Raw genomic sequence first — 17568 nt, 5'->3', positions numbered from 1 at the left:
TATATTACATTGTATACACGGGGAAGTTCTCCCTCATTATATAATATATGGGGCTTCATGTATATTACATTGTATACACGGGGAAGTTCTCCCTCATTATATCATATATGGGGCTTCATGTATATTACTTTGAATACACTGGGAATGACATCACAGTCACACATGGGACTTGTAGTTCCCCCTCTGTGGTGAGTGTGGTGTCGGTGTTCTCCCCCCTGAGGTGAGGTGACGGTCCCTGTAAGCTCTCAGAGGGGCGGAGCCTACACAACCTGTTGTACGGTATACAGTATGTACATATAGATGAGCTGCCATAAAAGGCGAGTGGGCGGGGCCGGAGGAGAGCGCCGAGGGACGGAGCTACAAAACAAGATAGCAGCGCCGTCCTATGTGAGTCTATGAGAAGGAGGAGAGCTCAGCTGTACATCACACATCAGTGTGCGGGGAGAGGAGAGCCGTGTGCGGGGAGAGGACACTCCGTTCTGGATTTATGTACACAGCCTAGATACTGAGGAGTGCCCGCCGGGAGAGGAGAGAGACCTCCATTCTTCACTCGCATAGGATCCGGAGCGCCTGTGTGTATGGTGCCCAAAATGAGGGTAAGCCATGTCTTCTTCCAGGACTGAGCTCTGGGCTCCCAGCAATCCAGTGTGACAGCCGGGGGCGGGGCCACCACTACATATCTGACCTGCTGTCATCGCTGCTGCTGTCATGGGCACCTGTCTGCTGTAATGCGTGATTCTGTGGGATCTGATCTTTGCTGCTGTCATGTGTGCACCTGTCTGCTGTAATGCGTGATTCTGTCGGATCTGATCTTTGCTGCTGTCATGGGCACCCAGGGCCGTCTTTACCGCAGGGCAAATGGGGCAGGTGCCCTGGGCCCTGTCACTGTTGGGGGCCCAAAGCATCCCCCTTTGAAAAAAAAAAAAAAAAAAAAAAATTTTTTTTTTTTTTTTTTTTTTTTTTTTTTTTTTTTAGGGGTCCGGAGGCCCCCCGGGGCCCGGAGGACCCCAGGGCCCCAGATGGCAACCCCCCTTTTTTTTATTTATTTTTAAATAAAAAAAAAATTATATATTTTTATTAAAGGGACAATTTTTTAATATATTTTTATTTTATTTTTTATTAAAGGGCCAATTTTTTTTTAGAGGTCTGGGGGTCCCCAGGGGCCCATTGTTCCCCAGGGCCCCGGATGACAACCCCCCTTTTTTTATTAAAAAAAATCTTTTTATATATATATATATATATATATATATATATATATATATATATATATATATATATATATATATATATATATAAATGTTTGTTATTATTATTATAGGACCCAGAGGTCCCCGGGGCCCTGGATGGCAACCCCCTTTTTTTTATAAAAAACATTTTTTTTTATATATTTTATTTCTTTTTATATATATATATATATATATATATATATATATATATATATATATATATATTTATTTATTTATTTATTTATTTATTTATTTTTTTTTATTAAAGGGCTCAGAGGTCCCCATGTGGCAAACACCCTTTATCTTTTTTATAAATGTTTATTTTTTTATTTTTGTTTATATATTTTTTTATTTATTTTTTATTTAAGGGCCCAGAGGTCCCCAGGGCCCTGGATGACAACCCCCCCTTTTTTTTTATAAATGTTTCTTTATATATATTTTTTTTATTAAAGGGCCCAGAGGTCCCGGATGGCAACCCCCTTTTTTTTGTAATTTATTTTTATTAAAAAAAACATATTAAAGGGCCCAGAGGTCCCCAGGGCCCCAGATGGCAATGGCAACCCCCTTTTTAAAATATATTTTTTATTTCTTTTTTATTTTTATTAAAAGGGCCCAGAGGTCCCCAGGGCCCCGGATGGCTACACCCCTTTTTTATATATATTTTTCTTTATTTCTTTCTTTATTTCTTTTTTTGTAAAGGGCCCCCCGCTTCTAAATTTGCGGCAGCCCCCCCCCCCTGCTTCTCAATTTCAGGCGGCAGCACCCCCCATCCCGGTTCTCTGCTCCAGGGGGCCCATGCCTGAAGCTGTGTAAGTGGCCCCATAATTCCTGATGGCGGCCCTGCCGCCCGTTAAGCCCCTGTGCTGCCCACAAATCAGGCTGAAAATCATCAGCGACACGCAGCCAGTGACAGTACTGCTTCCCTTCCCAGTGTTTTAAAATGTACAGCACCCCTGGCTTCCCTTTAGACGCGCACTTCTCCCTTCCTGCCACTGGGTGCTGCTTGCATATAAAAGTGAATTAGAATATGATTTTATAACATCCCCAGTTTGCTCTTCCTGAGGCTGACTTCTTCATGTCCTGCTCCTCAAGTTATGTCACAGTTTGCTAATCTATATTGTAAATAGAAGTTTTCTGTAGAGTGTGCCCAAAGTCTTTATAATATTTGATGATTCACTGCAGGTCTGGTCAGTGTTTTAAAAAGTTCCTCTATTTTACACATGGCATGGCATGGGGTCACAGCACTGTCTGTCCATTCTGCTTTAGCACCATGGGACCCCATGCCATGCCATGTGTAAAATAGAGGAACTCTTTAAATCACAGACCAGACCTGCAGTCCAGGCTGAGTAAAGCCTCAGAGCACATGACATTACTGTCTGTATTTAACTGCTTGATGGGCTTTTTTTGGGCCTGGCTGGTTCACATGTATGTGTTTTGGCGGCCCACATTTGCGCAGGCACAGCAGCCCATTCATTTGAATGGGCCGCCATGCCTGCATTTCCTGCAAAGAAAAGCGCATGCCTCATGTAATAGGCTGCGCACACGGCACGCCTATGCCCATCAAGCACTGAAATACAGCACTGTCTGTCCATTATGCTGTCTGCTGTGACTTATCTGCAGTTCCCGCACTGTCAAACTTGCTGCATTTTTAGATGTTTAGGTCACGCTTTTAAAAACACAGTGCGTTTGTGTGTGCAAGAACTGCAGGTAAGTAGCATGGTGCAAGAACTGCAGGTAAGTAGCATGGTGCAAAAGCAGAATGGATTTCAAGGCAACTGTATTTTTAAAATGCTGAATGCACCTTTTTTCTGCAGGAAACGAAGGCATGGCAGCCCATTCAAATCAATGAGCTGCTGTACCTGCACAAATAAGGACCGCCAAAACATACATGTGAACCAGCCAGGCCCAAAATAAGCTGGAGGGGGGCCCAAAAAAAATGTTTGCCCTGGGCCCAAACCATATTAAAGACGGCCCTGTGGGCACCTGTCTGCTGTAATGCGTGATTCTGATCTTTGCTGCTGTCATGTGTGCACCTGTCTGCTGTAATGCGTGATTCTGATCTTTGCTGCTGTCATGGGCACCTGTCTGCTATAATGCGTGATTCTGTCGGATCTGATATTTGCTGCTGTCATGGGCACCTGTCTGCTGTAATGCGTGATTCTGATCTTTGCTGCTGTCATGGGCACCTGTCTGCTGTAATGCGTGATTCTGTCGGATCTGATCTTTGCTGCTGTCATGTGTGCACCTGTCTGCTGTAATGCGTGATTCTGTTTAATCTGATTTCTGCTGCTGACACGTGTGCTCCTGTCTATTCTCATCACTTCTGCTGTCATGTGTGCTTCTGTCTGCTGTGATCACTGTCACTCTCATGTGTTCCTGCACCAGAAGCTCTGCCTTTCCACCCCCGAGGTGTTCCTGTGTGTGGGACTCCTGTGGACATGTGTAGTAGAGCTCAGATCTGGCTGTTGTCCTTCATTTCCAGGGACAAGGATTAGGAAGAGTCCCTTGTATTGCAGACCTGTTCCTATACTCTCCTGTATCTGCTCCTCACTGCCCTGAACCCACACAGTCCATGTCATGTAGAGATAGCAGTCCCTGTAAGTGTCCCTGGAGGTAGGTGGGTGATGTCCCCATCCAGAGATCTCTATGGTCATGTAATGTGGGTTATGGTGTGCCGTGTCCTCCTGGTGACATATGGCCTGTCTGCTGTCTTATTACATCATATGTATGTCACCCACTCTACTACTACTACTACTGTACTATGAGAGCCTCGTGTAACCAGCACATTGCACAGTGTCTCCTGTACATGGCGGTGTCTTGGGTGTCATGTAGTAGACTGGACACTGATATCGTGTGTGATGATGTAGTAGTAGTTATGTGATGATGTAGTAGACATGTGTGATGATGTACCGTAGTAGTTATGTGATGTCTGATGTAGTACATATGTGTGATGATGTAGTAGACATGTGTGATGTAGTAGTTATGTGATGATGTAGTACATATGTGTGATGATGTAGTACATATGTGTGATGATGTAGTAGACATGTGTGATGTAGTAGTTATGTGATGATGTAGTACATATGTGTGATGATGTAGTACATATGTGTGATGATGTAGTACATATGTGTGATGATGTAGTACATATATGTGATGATGTGATACATACATGTGTGATGTAGTAGATTGGACACATGACAGGTGTGATGTGATGATATATGATATATGTGATGATGTAGTAGTAGTTATGTGATGATGTAGTACATATATGTGATGATGTAGTAGTAGTTATGTGATGATGTAGTAGACATGTGTGATGTAGTAGTTATGTAATGATGTAGTACATATATGTGATGATGTAGTAGACATGTGTGATGATGTGATACATATATGTAATGATGTAGTACATATATGTGTGATGTAGTAGTTATGTGATGATGTGATACATACATGTGTGATGCAGTAGATGTGTGATGATGTGATACATACATGTGTGATGCAGTAGATGTGTGATGATGTGATACATACATGTGTGATGCAGTAGATGTGTGATGATGTGATACATACATGTGTGATGCAGTAGATGTGTGATGATGTGATACATACATGTGTGATGCAGTAGATGTGTGATGATGTGATACATACATGTGTGATGCAGTAGATGTGTGATGATGTGATACATACATGTGTGATGCAGTAGATGTGTGATGATGTGATACATATATGTGATGATGTAGTAGGTATGTGATGATGTGATACATACATGTGATGATGTAGTAGATTGGACGTATGACAGGTGTGCTGGTAGTAGTGGGAAGTCCCTGATCAGCCATGCAGAGTATTGTAGGTCTCGGGGGTCTCCCATGTGTCCCTATGGAGGGATTGTTTTCAGACTCTGTGCTTCCCCCGAGCTGATGATGCGAGGCGCAGGTGGCGCTTTGTTTTTCCGTTCTTAGACAGGAATTTCCCCGTTCCTCCCCTGCATGCTTCTCTAGCAGACAATACCAATAGCAGAGAGCTGGAAAACACACGTCCCTACATACATGTCCCTCCATACATGTCCCTCCATACAAACACATGTCCCTCCATACATGTCCCTCCATACAAACACACGTCCCTCCATACATGTCCCTCTATACAAACACACGTCCCTCCATACAAGCACATGTCCCTCCATACAAGCACATGTCCCTCCATACAAGCACATGTCCCTCCATACATGTCCCTTCATACAAGCACACGTCCCTACATACATGTCCCTCCATACAAGCACATGTCCCTCCATACAAGCACATGTCCCTTCATACAAGCACACATCCCTACATACATGTCCCTCCATACAAACACATGTCCCTCCATACAGTCTGCCTCTGAGATAAGTCCCCCCCTGTGACACCTGTGATCTTTTGTCTCTGTCATGTCCTTGCTATAGGAAGGGAAGTTGTGTTGTGTGGGGGATTCCCCTTCTCTTCCTCTTTCAGAGATCTACCATTAGGTGAGGGGACAACTTTCCAAAGTGAGGGGGAATCCCCCAGAACGGCCATCACAATTACAAGGGTTTTCCTGTTTCGGAGATATCTAACATTTTGGATTTCCCACCATTTTGAATCAATCATATTTTATTATACAAGTATTATTATTACAATTTCGCTACCAATAAGTAATGAACATAGATTTCAAGTAATAATATTCCTGGAGTTGGTGTCCAATCTTAGTAAAAATAAATAACAATAGAAACAATATTAATACTAAGTATTAAATAATAACAACAACGACAACAATAAAAGTAACTATTAGTAATAAATAATAATAATAAATAATAATAGTAGCAAAAATAATACTAAGTATTAATTAATAATACTTACTATTATTGTTGTTATTATTATTATTAGTAATAATAAATAATAAAAATAATAATAATACTAAGTATTAAATAATAATACAGACAACAATAATAGTAAGTATTAGTAATAATAAATAATAGGGCTGTTACTGATCAAAATGTTTCTGTTCGATTAATCATTTTTTTTAAAATAGATAAATCGACTAATTTTGATTAATAACGCACATACAGATCCAACTACTTTTAGCTGATCTCCTTGCAGGCTGATTCCCAGTGCAGCTACCAACCAATGGAAAAATGGATAGCAGGATACAAAAAAACAAAGGCAGCGCTCGATGGGAGTAGCATTAAAACTTTTATAGTCTTCAAGTAGGTAACCAAATAAATATTGCACTGGAGATAAAATCGATGTAGCTACATAAACTGTAAAAATGGTGCGAGTAATACCAAACGGTAACAAAAGCAGTCATAAAAACATGTAGCTAAGTATAATACTGGTATAAAAATGTGTACAACGATACCACTGCTGAATCCAGATGAGGAGAGGTTAACATCAGTCTGTACGTACCGTTTGCTATATACATTCTCACCGCCACTTCCGGGTACGATGCTGGGGCTGGGCGTTCCTAATTGATGGACAGGCATCCGACCGACGCATACATCGCGTCATGAGATGCCGAAAGAAGCCGAACGTTGGTGCGCATGCGCCGTATAGAGCCGCACCGACGTTCGGATTTTTTCGGCATCTCGTGACGCGATGTATGCGTCGGTCGGATGCCTGTCCATCAATTAGGAATGCCCAGCCCCAGCATCGTACCTGGAAGTGGCGGTGAGAACGTATATAGCAAATGGTACTTACGGATGTTTTTTTTTTTTTATAAAACCAGCCGATTCTAACTGTGATTAATGTGGGAAATGCAATTTGAAAAGTTTATTTTTAGGGGAACCACCGCTTTAATTTGCACAGACCTAATAAATAATAATAATAATAGTAACAATAATAATACCAAGTATTAAAAAATAATAATAATAACAACAATAATAATAATAGTAAGTATTAGTAATAATAAATATTATTATGGTTATTATGGAAATGATTTGCCGAGTTGTTACCTAGAATTGGCAATTTTGGGTGAATAGATTTTGGAATTTGAGTTGTAAATAGCGCGGTTTTATGAAGGCGACAGAAAGGTTACATAGAGCTCTGACCTGGATGTGTCTTTCTCTCCATGTGTGTGTAGTGTCTTGTTGGGCGTCCTGTGTTGGTTTTGTGGTGTATTGTTTAGTAGATGTGTCTAGGTCAGTGGCGGTCAGAGTTGAGTGTATTGGTGATGACAGCTCTCCATCTATACACGGCGCCCCATTGTCATCGGAGAATCGCACTATGCAGGGTCACATGGAGGAGAAATACTTGCTCAGGTGACTCTGTGTGAAGACAATACTTTATTCTTCTTGCTGATCTCTCGGCTGGGCTGCCACTTGTGGAGCAAAGCAGATCTCTAATCAGAATGTAATGTTTGAAATGTTAACATGACAAATTTTCATTGTATAAAAGAAAATTGTCCTTTAGATTTACCAAAAGTTTATAATAGGAGGTGAAACCTAAACCCCTTCAATTTGCATGCAATCAGGCCGGCCCTTGCACTACATACATAAAGGTAAATGTAGAGGAAATTGAATAAGAAAACTGTATAATGAATGTCCAGCTTTACAGGATTTGTCCCTCATACAGCCAGCAGCTGAATGGTCAGCTCATTTCACGGTCACTCTGCTCTCTCCTCCTAGCAGTATGCTTCTTGTACAGCAGTTTCTCCTTGTGCTGCTTCCTTCCCCCTATCTGAGCTCTGCTGTACAAGGATACCGAGTCACATCCAGGCACTTCCACTGCTTGCATTTAAAATACTTTACATTTGTGGGCAAGGACTGAAGTTGGCGCTTCTTCTGTTTTAGAGATTTTATAGTTGGTGGGTAGCATAGCCAAGGGGAGGGGTTACGTCTTTATGGGATTATTATAGGCCACCTATATTGGATTATTATAGCTCACCTATATTGGATTATTATACCCCACCTATGTTGGATTATTATATCCCACCTATATTGGATTATTATATCCCACTTATATTGGATTATTATATCCCACTTATATTGGATTATTATATCCCACCTATATTGGATTATTATACCCCACCTATGTAGGATTATTATATCCCACTTATATTGGATTATTATATCCCACTTATATTGGTTATTATATCCCACCTATATTGGATTATTATATCCCACTTATATTGGATTATAATATCCCACCTATATTGGATTATTATACCCCACTTATATTGGATTATTATAGCCCACCTATATTGGATTATTATATCCCACTTATATTGGATTATTATAGCCCACCTATATTGGATTATTATATCCCACTTATATTGGATTATTATACCCCACCTATATTGGATTATTATATCCCACCTATATTGGATTATTATATCCCACTTATATTGGATTATTATATCCCACCTATATTGGATTATTATATCCCACCTATATTGGATTATTATACCCCACCTATATTGGATTATTATATCCCACTTATATTGGTTATTATATCCCACCTATATTGGATTATTATATCCCACTTATATTGGATTATAATATCCCACCTATATTGGATTATTATACCCCACTTATATTGGATTATTATAGCCCACCTATATTGGATTATTATAGCACACATATATTGGATTATTATAGCCCACCTATATTGGATTATTATAGGCCATATATATTGGATTATTATAGGCCATCTATATTGGATTATTATACCCCACCTATATAGGATTATTATATCCCACTTATATTGGATTATTATAGCCCACTTATATTGGATTATTATAGCCCACCTATATTGGAATATTATATCCCACCTATATTGGATTATTATAGCCAACTTATATTGGATTATTATAGCACCTATATTGGATTATTATATCCCACCTATATTGGATTATTATAGCCCACTTATATTGGATTATTATATCCCACCTATATTGGATTATTATAGCCCACTTATATTGGATTATTATATCCCACCTATATTGGATTATTATAGCCCACTTATATTGGATTATTATATCCCACTTATATTGGATTATTATACCCCATTTATATTGGATTATTATAGCCCACTTATATTGGATTATTATATCCCACTTAAGCCCCATACACACGGTCGGACTTTTGCCCAACCAACTTCAAAATCCGGCACTTTTCGTATTTGTCCGACCGTGTGTACGTTCCATCGGACCAACTTTTTTGGCTTCAATCGGACAAAAAGTTGGGTCTGTGAACGGACCAACTTTCTGTTCCGAAAAGTCCGATTGTGCAAAGTGCGACCGTGTGTACAGCAAACCATCGGACTTTTGGACAAAGTACAAATGCGCATGCTCAGAACCAATGTTAAACTCAACCAACAATAGCAGAAGTTAACCAAAGGGTGGCGGTAAAGAGCAAGTAAAACCACGTGATGTTGGGAAAGTGTTAGAAAAGTTTGCAGAAAAGTCCGAGCGTGTGTATGCTATGGGTGTGATCGGACAAATCAATTAAGACAAAAATCCAAGGGAAATTTTGTTGGATGTCCTACCGTGTGTATGAGCCTTTATATTGGATTATTATAGCACCTATGACCTCCCTTGCAGGGACACTTCCAGGCTTAGTGTTGTAGGGATTGTGTCCCCCATGTCCTGGTCACATCATGTGTGCCCCATTAGGCTGAGCTCTGTTCCCAGGTCTGGATGGATTCCTCCGGTCCATTGTCACACTTTGTCATAATGAGATCCTTAGGCTGGTGTGTGGATTACCATGGAGAGGATGGGGGCTTTCTCTATTTTAGGTGGTCTTTTCTCCCGCTGGGTTTAAGTGCTGACCTTTGTTCCTTTCACTTGTTTTCTTTACAAAGGATTACATTCCGCCTCCTTGTTATTAAAAGGAATGGCTTCTCTAAGAAGACTCTTTGAAGTCTGTTTTTAGAAGAGGGGTGCCCCCCCCCTCCCCCCTTGGTCAGATTTACTAATAGAGGTGATTAGTTATCTATGGATTAGGCATTAGCCCACCATGACTGTACATACCTTGTATGCATATCCCTGTAACTCCTATCAATTTCTAATATAGACGGAGTGGGTCAGGAGACACGGTGTGCATTCTTCACTCTACAGAAGAGCCACTTAGAGTGTTACTAACCCCAGGAAAATCCGTCTGTATGAACTATTCTCATATTACTGGGTATAGTAATGCCCTGTACACACGATCGCTTCGTCTGATGAAAACGGGCCGATGGATTTTTTCATCAGATATCCTATGAAGCTGACTTTCATCAGTCGCGCCTACACACCATCAGTTAAAAATCCGATCGTGTCCAACGCGGTGGCGTAAAACACTACGACGTGCTGAGAAAAATGAAGTTCAATGCTTCCGAGCGTGCGTGGATTTTTGACCGATGGATTTCCCCACAGACGATTCACCGATGGGAAAAAAACTGATGGGGCCCACACAAGATCAGTTCGATGAAAACGGTCCATCATTCCCTTTTCATCAGACTAACCGATCGTGTGTACAGGGCTTAACACTTTAAGATCAGCCATAGATGGATATAAATGGTTCAGCAGACATCAGATGAATTTCGATCCGCCGATCGATTTCAATACAACCACCCCATTGGGTTTCTCTCATGTGATCAGTGCTGGTGGCTTTAGACAACAGCAGTAATCATTATAGTCTGACATCAGGGAAACCTCCCGCTGTCAGAACACAATGGCGCAGCGGGGGAAGGAATTCCCATTGATGGGAGCATTGATCAGTTTTGTTTTCCTTCGACCTGTAGTTGATGGAAAGAAAATTGCATAATCTATGGCTTGCCTAATAGGGGAGGGGGGGGGGTCTGATCAAAATGTATAAACTGTAATAACTTATTTACTCTTAACAAGACATGTGACCACAATGTAAGATTGGACAAGCTCAGAAAAGGGTTCCTTACTGGTAAGCTGCCCATACACTGATCAATATTCTGCCAGTTCAGCAGGGACCAGCCAAATTTCCATCAGTGTGTGTGGTCATCTCTGATTGTTTATTGACTTCTGTGAAAGGGACATGCTGAAAATGGCCCAGATTCACAAAGCACTTACGCCGACGTATAACAAGTTACGCCAATGTAAGTGCAAATGTGCACCGTCGTATCTGTGCGCCAGACCCACAAACAGATATGCCCCTAAAACCAGGCTACACCCCGCCGACGTAGCTTGCTTACGCCGGCGTAGGGTGGGCGCACATTTAGGCTGGGTGCATGGTGGCGCTCCCATTGATTAGCCATTCAAACATGCAAATGAGGGAAATACGGCGATTCACAAACCTGAGTGCGCCAGACGCAGGCTACAGGAGGTGCGCATAAATTGTACGTCCGGCATAAAGTTATTCCCCATAAAGGAGGTGCAACCCAGCAGCAGACATGCGTTGGATGTGTGTCTGGCTGGGCGTAGGTTACGTTCACGCCGTACGCAGTGATCCGGCGTAGTTTAAGCAGTTGTACCGACGTGGTTGTGAGCAGGCGCAGGGGGATGCATCCGTGTCACGGCGCATGCGCAGTTCGTGATACATATCTGTCTGGCGCTCGGCCCATCATTTGCATGGGTCACACCTCATTTGCATGGGTCACGCCCACTTCCACCTACGCCTTCGAATCCCAAGCCACGCTGGCATGTATTTTATTCCTTCAGCTTTCCTGAAAAAGAAAGTGACGGGAGGGAGTCAGGGGATACAAAGTAGTACAAATGATTGTACGAAGGAGTGCCAGCGGCTGTTACAGCGATATTTTTAGTGGTGTTGGTGGTCTACCTCTGTAGAGAGAAATAGAGGCTGAGACTAAAGCACACTATTAGATTTTCTGCAGATTTGTGTCTTCAGATTTACCAAAACCATCTAATATGAGGTCAAACCTTAAAGCGGTAGTAAACCCGCACATAAAAAAAAAAAAACCCCTGCAAGGCAAAGGCATAATAAGCTAGTATGCAGCGGAAATTCCGTTTGTCTGTATGGAACTCCGACAGAGAAAAAAAACACGCATGCTTGGAAACAATTCGACGCATGCTCATAAGCATTGAACTTCATTTTTCTCGGCTCGTCGTAGTGTTGTACGTCATCGCATTTTTGACGGTTGGAATTTGGTGTGTCTGTGTGTATGCAAGACAGCTTGAACGGAATTCCGTCGGAAAAACCCGTCGGAGTTTATTCCGACAGAAACTCTGATGGTGTGTACGGGGCATAAGCCTTGCTTTTGATGTTGTAGGAGAGGCTGCCCCACCATAACTGTGACCACAGAGGTGGCTCTTTAAAGCGGGGGTTCACCCAAAAATGTTTTTTTTAACATTACATTCAGCCGAGTTGTCAGAATGACAATCGGCTGTTTTTTTTAATGTTATCCCCGTACATACCGTATTTTCACTGCCGCTTTCGGGTATGTCTTCTGCGGGACTGGGCGTTCATAATTGATTGACAGGCTTCCGACTGTCGCATACAGCGCGTCACGAGTTGCCGAAAGAAGCTGACCGTCGGTGCGCAGGCGCCGTATAGAGCCGACTCGCAGTCCGGCTTCTTTCGGCAACTCGTGACACGTAGTATGCGACGGTCGGAAGCCTGTCAATCAGTTAGGAACGCCCAGTCCCGCAGAAGACATACCCGGAAGCGGCGGTGAAAATACGGTATGTACGGGGATAACATTTTTAAAAACAGCCGATTGTCATTCTGACAACTCGGCTGAATGTAATGTTAAAATTTTTTTTGGGGTGAACCCCCGCTTTAATTAGGCTAATTAGGCGGTCATGACGTCACAAGGGAGCGGGTTGACCAGGTGACATAACCGGGTAACCCCCACCCCTTAGTTATTAAAGAGCAGGATCTGGGGATCACCTTGTTAAAGGGGGCTTCCAGATTCCGATAAGCCCCCTGCCGGCAGACCCCCACAACCATGGGCCAGGGTTGTGGGGAAGAGGCTCTTGCCCTTGAATTATTTTTCCCATCATGGGTGTGAGAGGGGCCCCATGTTAAGTTTTGCCTAAGGCCTCACAAAGCCTAGAGCCGCCTCTGTGTGACCATCAGTCGATCACTGGATGGAGGAGGTGTATCCGGCCAGGTCTGTGTCATTTCGAGTATTATTTCCAGAATAACGTGGCCCCCCAGGAAATGGTTGGCCCACTTTGTGTTTGGCCAGTGACACGCACAGTAGCACAATGAGAACATTTGCTCACCCAGCTTACTTGCACTAATCCCACCTGGCGCCTGCAAGCTGTCAGGCTGGAAGCAGCCGCTCTGCACAGACGTCTTTGATGTGGGGGTGTGGGCCGGGATCGTTGTGATATTAAAACAAGGAATTCCACCGTGCTGGCAAGTCTTGGAAGTGATACTCGCAGGAATTCCATGTGATCTTTCCATACATGACTGACAGCTCACACTTCAGGATTAGTACACGTGTTTCTTCTTGTTTAGTGTTTAAATGTTAAACATGATTTTTTGTTGTTACTCCTAATAATATGTTGGTAATAATATGTTCGGATCATACACTTTACTAAATAAACACTGCCTGCAATTTCTCACTAGATCACGCAGGCTGTCTGTGTCTCTTGCGGGGTGGATTGGATTTAAATCACTAGTAAAAAGTCTTGATTTCAATTATCATTTTTAAAGAGCAACTGTCATCTCTCTGCATCCAATTCGCATAGCAGGAGAATGTGACCAGCTCTCTATGGAGTCGGCTCATGTATCTCTGGGGCGGCTGCGGCGGGCACTGCACAGAAACGCTGTGCGTCTTTGGCTCTGTTTCAGGGCTGAATTTGGGCAAAGATTTGGTCCTGATTCATGCCTGAAACGGAGAACAGGGACGCACAGCGCTCCTGTGCGAATGGCAGCTGGTTCCAGTGTGAACCGAGCCTAAATTTCTATTTGTATCCTAAATTAACCACTTGAGACCCGCGCTATTGACAAAAGACGTCAACAGCGCGGCTCTCAGGTGCCAACTGGACGTCTTTGGACGTCATTTAAAGTGCATTACCCGCGCGCGCCTCTGGGGGGCGCGCAGCGGGTAAACACTGTCCCGGTGCATCGCTGGGGAGCCGATGCGTGTACCTGGCGGCCGCGATGTCCGCCGGGTACACGCGATCGTCGGTAACACAGCAGGGACGTGGAGCTCTGTGTGTAAACATAGAGCTCCACGTGCTGTCAGAGGAGAGGAGACCGATCTGTGTCCCTTATACATAGGGACACAGCATCGGTCACCTCCCCCAGTCACCCCCCTCCCCCCACACAGTTAGAACACACCCAGGATACACATTTAACCCCTTCCTCACCCCCTAGTGTTAACCCCTTCACTGCCAGTCACATTTATACAGTAATTAGTGCATTTTTATAGCACTGATTGCTGTATAAATGTGAATGGTCCCAAATTTGTGTCAAAAGTGTCCGATACGTCCGTCGCAATATCGCAGTCCCAATAAAAATCGCAGATCGCCGCCATTACTAGTAAAAAAAAAATAATAGAAAAAAAATAATAATTCTGTCCCCTATTTTGTAGGCGCTAAAATTTTTGCGCAAACCAGTCGCTTATTGCGTTTTTTTTTTTTTTACAAAAATACGTCGAAAAATACGTATCGCCTTAACTGAGAAAAAAAATTGTTTTTTTAAAAAAAAAATTGGGATATTTATTATAGCAACAAGTAAAATATATATATATATATTTTAAAAATTGTCGCTCTTTTTTTTTGTTTATAGCGCAAAAAATAAAAACCGCAGAGGTGATCAAATACCACCAAAAGAAAGCTCTATTTGTGGGGAAAAAAGGACGTCAATTTTGTTTGGGAGCCACGTCGCACGACCGCGCAAATGTCAGTTAAAGCGACACAGTGCCGGAAGCTGAATTTTCGCCTGGGCACGACAGGGGTTTATGTGCCCAGTAAGCAAGTGGTTAATATGTTTGTAGTTGAGGGTGGTAGTAGGTTGGTGGGTGGCCAGGTTGTAAAATATACTGATTTAGCGTTAAGCTGTGTGAGCTCTTGTCATAAACATGTATGCTCACAGATATGATGGAGAAGACAGACAATCACAATGTCTGTCTGTGGGAATAACTGCTGCTTGGATTCTTGTGGTTCCGTTGGGTGTCTTCACATTCTTCTATTACTGCTGGAATGGTTTCAAAACCAGGTTGGAAACCACATTCACACAGGGCTTTTGTCCTTCTGTGACTGAAAAATCATAATAACCCGAGAAGAAAACTCGCTTTAAAGTGGACCTGTCTGGAGTCAGAGTCACAGCTTGAGGACCATGTGTGGTCATTGGAAAATCCCTTTTTTATATGTAAGGAAAAAACTGCTCATTGCCCAAGGAACCCCTGGAAACCTCAGGAGAAACCCTAGTTGAGAAAGGATGGCCTGAACCAAGGGTGCCCAACCTTTCTAAACAAAGGGCCAGTTTAGACTTTAGGGGGGCGGACTGGTGCCCCATCATTGGTTTTTGTGAGAATAGTGCCTCATTGTTGGCATCTGTAGGAGGAATGGTGCTCCATGGTGGTTGTTTTTTTGTGAGAGGAATAGTGCCCAATTGTTGGCATCTGTAGGAGGAATGGTGCTTAGGGCTGGGAAAAAAAAATAGATTTGATTTAAAAATCAAGATGGTAGGTCAAATCGAGTCATATTTTATTTTTTTCCCTAGGCCCGGCGCTAAGAATCCTCCTTTTACTGGGTGCAGACCCTCACAAACGACCCTCCTGTGTCCCCTTCTGTCTTGATAGCCTCTCCAGGGTGTGCAGGGGAGAAGTAAGTCAGCCACGATCCTGGAAAAGGGCGGCCGTTGCGGACTAGGCCGAAGCCGCGGCCTCGCCTAAAAAATCCTGCACGCAGCTCCTCAGCACCGGCGCTAGAGTCCTCCTGCTGCCGGTTGTGGACCCTCACAACTGACCCTCCTGTGTCCCTCCTGCCTTGGTGGCCTCTCCGGGGTGTGCAGGGGAGAAGTCAATCCGCCGCTATCATGGGAAAAGGCAGCGAGTCCGGACGCCGCGGACTAGGTCGAAGCTGCGGCCTCGCCTAAAAACTCCTGCCCGCTGCTTCTCAGGACTGGCGCGGTGTCCATCAAAACAAAAAAATCGATTTGAATCGTAAATCAAATTTTTTATAAAAATTCACAGATTATTTTAGGGGAAAAAATCGCCCAGCTCTAATGGTGCTCCATCATTGTTTCTTTGTGAGAGGAATAGTGTCCCATTGTTGGCATCTGTAGGAGGAATGGTGCTCCATCATTGTTTCTTTGTGAGAGGAATAGTGTCCCATTGTTGGCATCTGTAGGAGGAATGGTGCTCCATCATTGTTTCTTTGTGAGGGGAATAGTGTCCCATTGTTGGAATCTGTAGGAGGAATGGTGCTCCATCATTGGTTTTTGTGAGAGGAATAGTGCCCCATTGTTGGCATCTGTAGGAGGAATGGTGCCCAATCATTGTTTTTTTTTAGAGGAATAGTGCCCCATTGTTGGCATCTGTAGGAGGAATGGTGCTTCATCATTGTTTTTTGTGAGAGGAATAGTGCCCCATTGTTGGCATCTGTAGAGGGAATGGTGCCCAATCATTGATGCCAGTTGGAAGAATAGTGCTTCAAGGGCCAGATAAAGGCAAGCAAAGGGCCACAGTTTGGAGATCATTGGCCTAGACCAGTGTTTCTTAATCTTTTTTTCAGTCAAGGCACCCTTTATAATTTTGCACAATCTCGAGGCACCCCATTCTAAAATGCATTTTCACTGGTGACCTTTTTGTAGTTGATTATTGAATGCTTTCTATATTTTCTCTAATGCGCCTACAAGTAGCGCACTATGAAGTATGATTTTCCTCCTGCAGAACTCCCTCATTTTCTTGTTCTTTATGTGTATTGTTGAATAGCACAGTCTGCATTGGCCGAGCCACTTAATATAGCAGTGTTTGTATAGGACAAGCTGTACGGACATCGGTAAGTGAATGGCGTGCACTGAGCCTAACAATCACTGTAGCCAAGTATGGAACGGGCACACAGAGTCCTCCTGTTTTTAAAGCTCACTTTATGCGTTTTATGAAAATGACTTAATAGGCGCCCACGCCCAGAGACGGGCTGTTCTGAATGGCCACCATGTCGCTGTCTCTGTCAGTGCTAAGCCTTCAATTAAAGGTTACGAGTTGTTGCGAAAAGGTGCTACTTATTGTGTCAAGCCCTGTTGGGATAGTCTGCGTCTGCAGAACATTCTGTAATATCCAAGCCGCATATGTTGTAAACAAGCAGTCCAGAGGGAGGGAGATCCGAGGATGTTCTTCAGATCCCTGAGGTGCGTCTCCTCAGACGGAACACTTGTCGTACCGCCAGGACTTGGACCAGATATGGAAAACGCGGACACACCTTGTCTGACTGCTAATTAGCTAGGAGGAATCTGCAGCATTATATAACATTA

The 17568-nt window shown here is 43.1% G+C and overlaps 1 protein-coding gene across 2 annotated transcripts in view; it reads left to right on the top strand.

Moving 5' to 3' along the window:
- The window catches only part of RASGEF1A (RasGEF domain family member 1A), a 607128-nt gene that overhangs the window by 531050 nt on the left and 58510 nt on the right, over positions 1-17568 (top strand). Inside the window, exon 1 of one of the 2 annotated variants that reach the window (XM_040320680.1) lies at positions 382-596. The exons of the other annotated variant lie outside the window; for it this stretch is intronic. Coding sequence (XP_040176614.1) covers positions 579-596 — 18 coding nt within the window. The 5' untranslated portion in view covers positions 382-578. Of the gene's footprint in view, positions 1-381; positions 597-17568 lie in introns of those variants that run through there. 2 annotated transcript variants of the gene reach the window in all.

This window comes from Rana temporaria, chromosome 8, assembly GCF_905171775.1.
Source record: "Rana temporaria chromosome 8, aRanTem1.1, whole genome shotgun sequence".
Taxonomy (NCBI): domain Eukaryota; kingdom Metazoa; phylum Chordata; class Amphibia; order Anura; family Ranidae; genus Rana; species Rana temporaria.
This window is presented reverse-complemented; position numbering and strand designations above follow the sequence as displayed.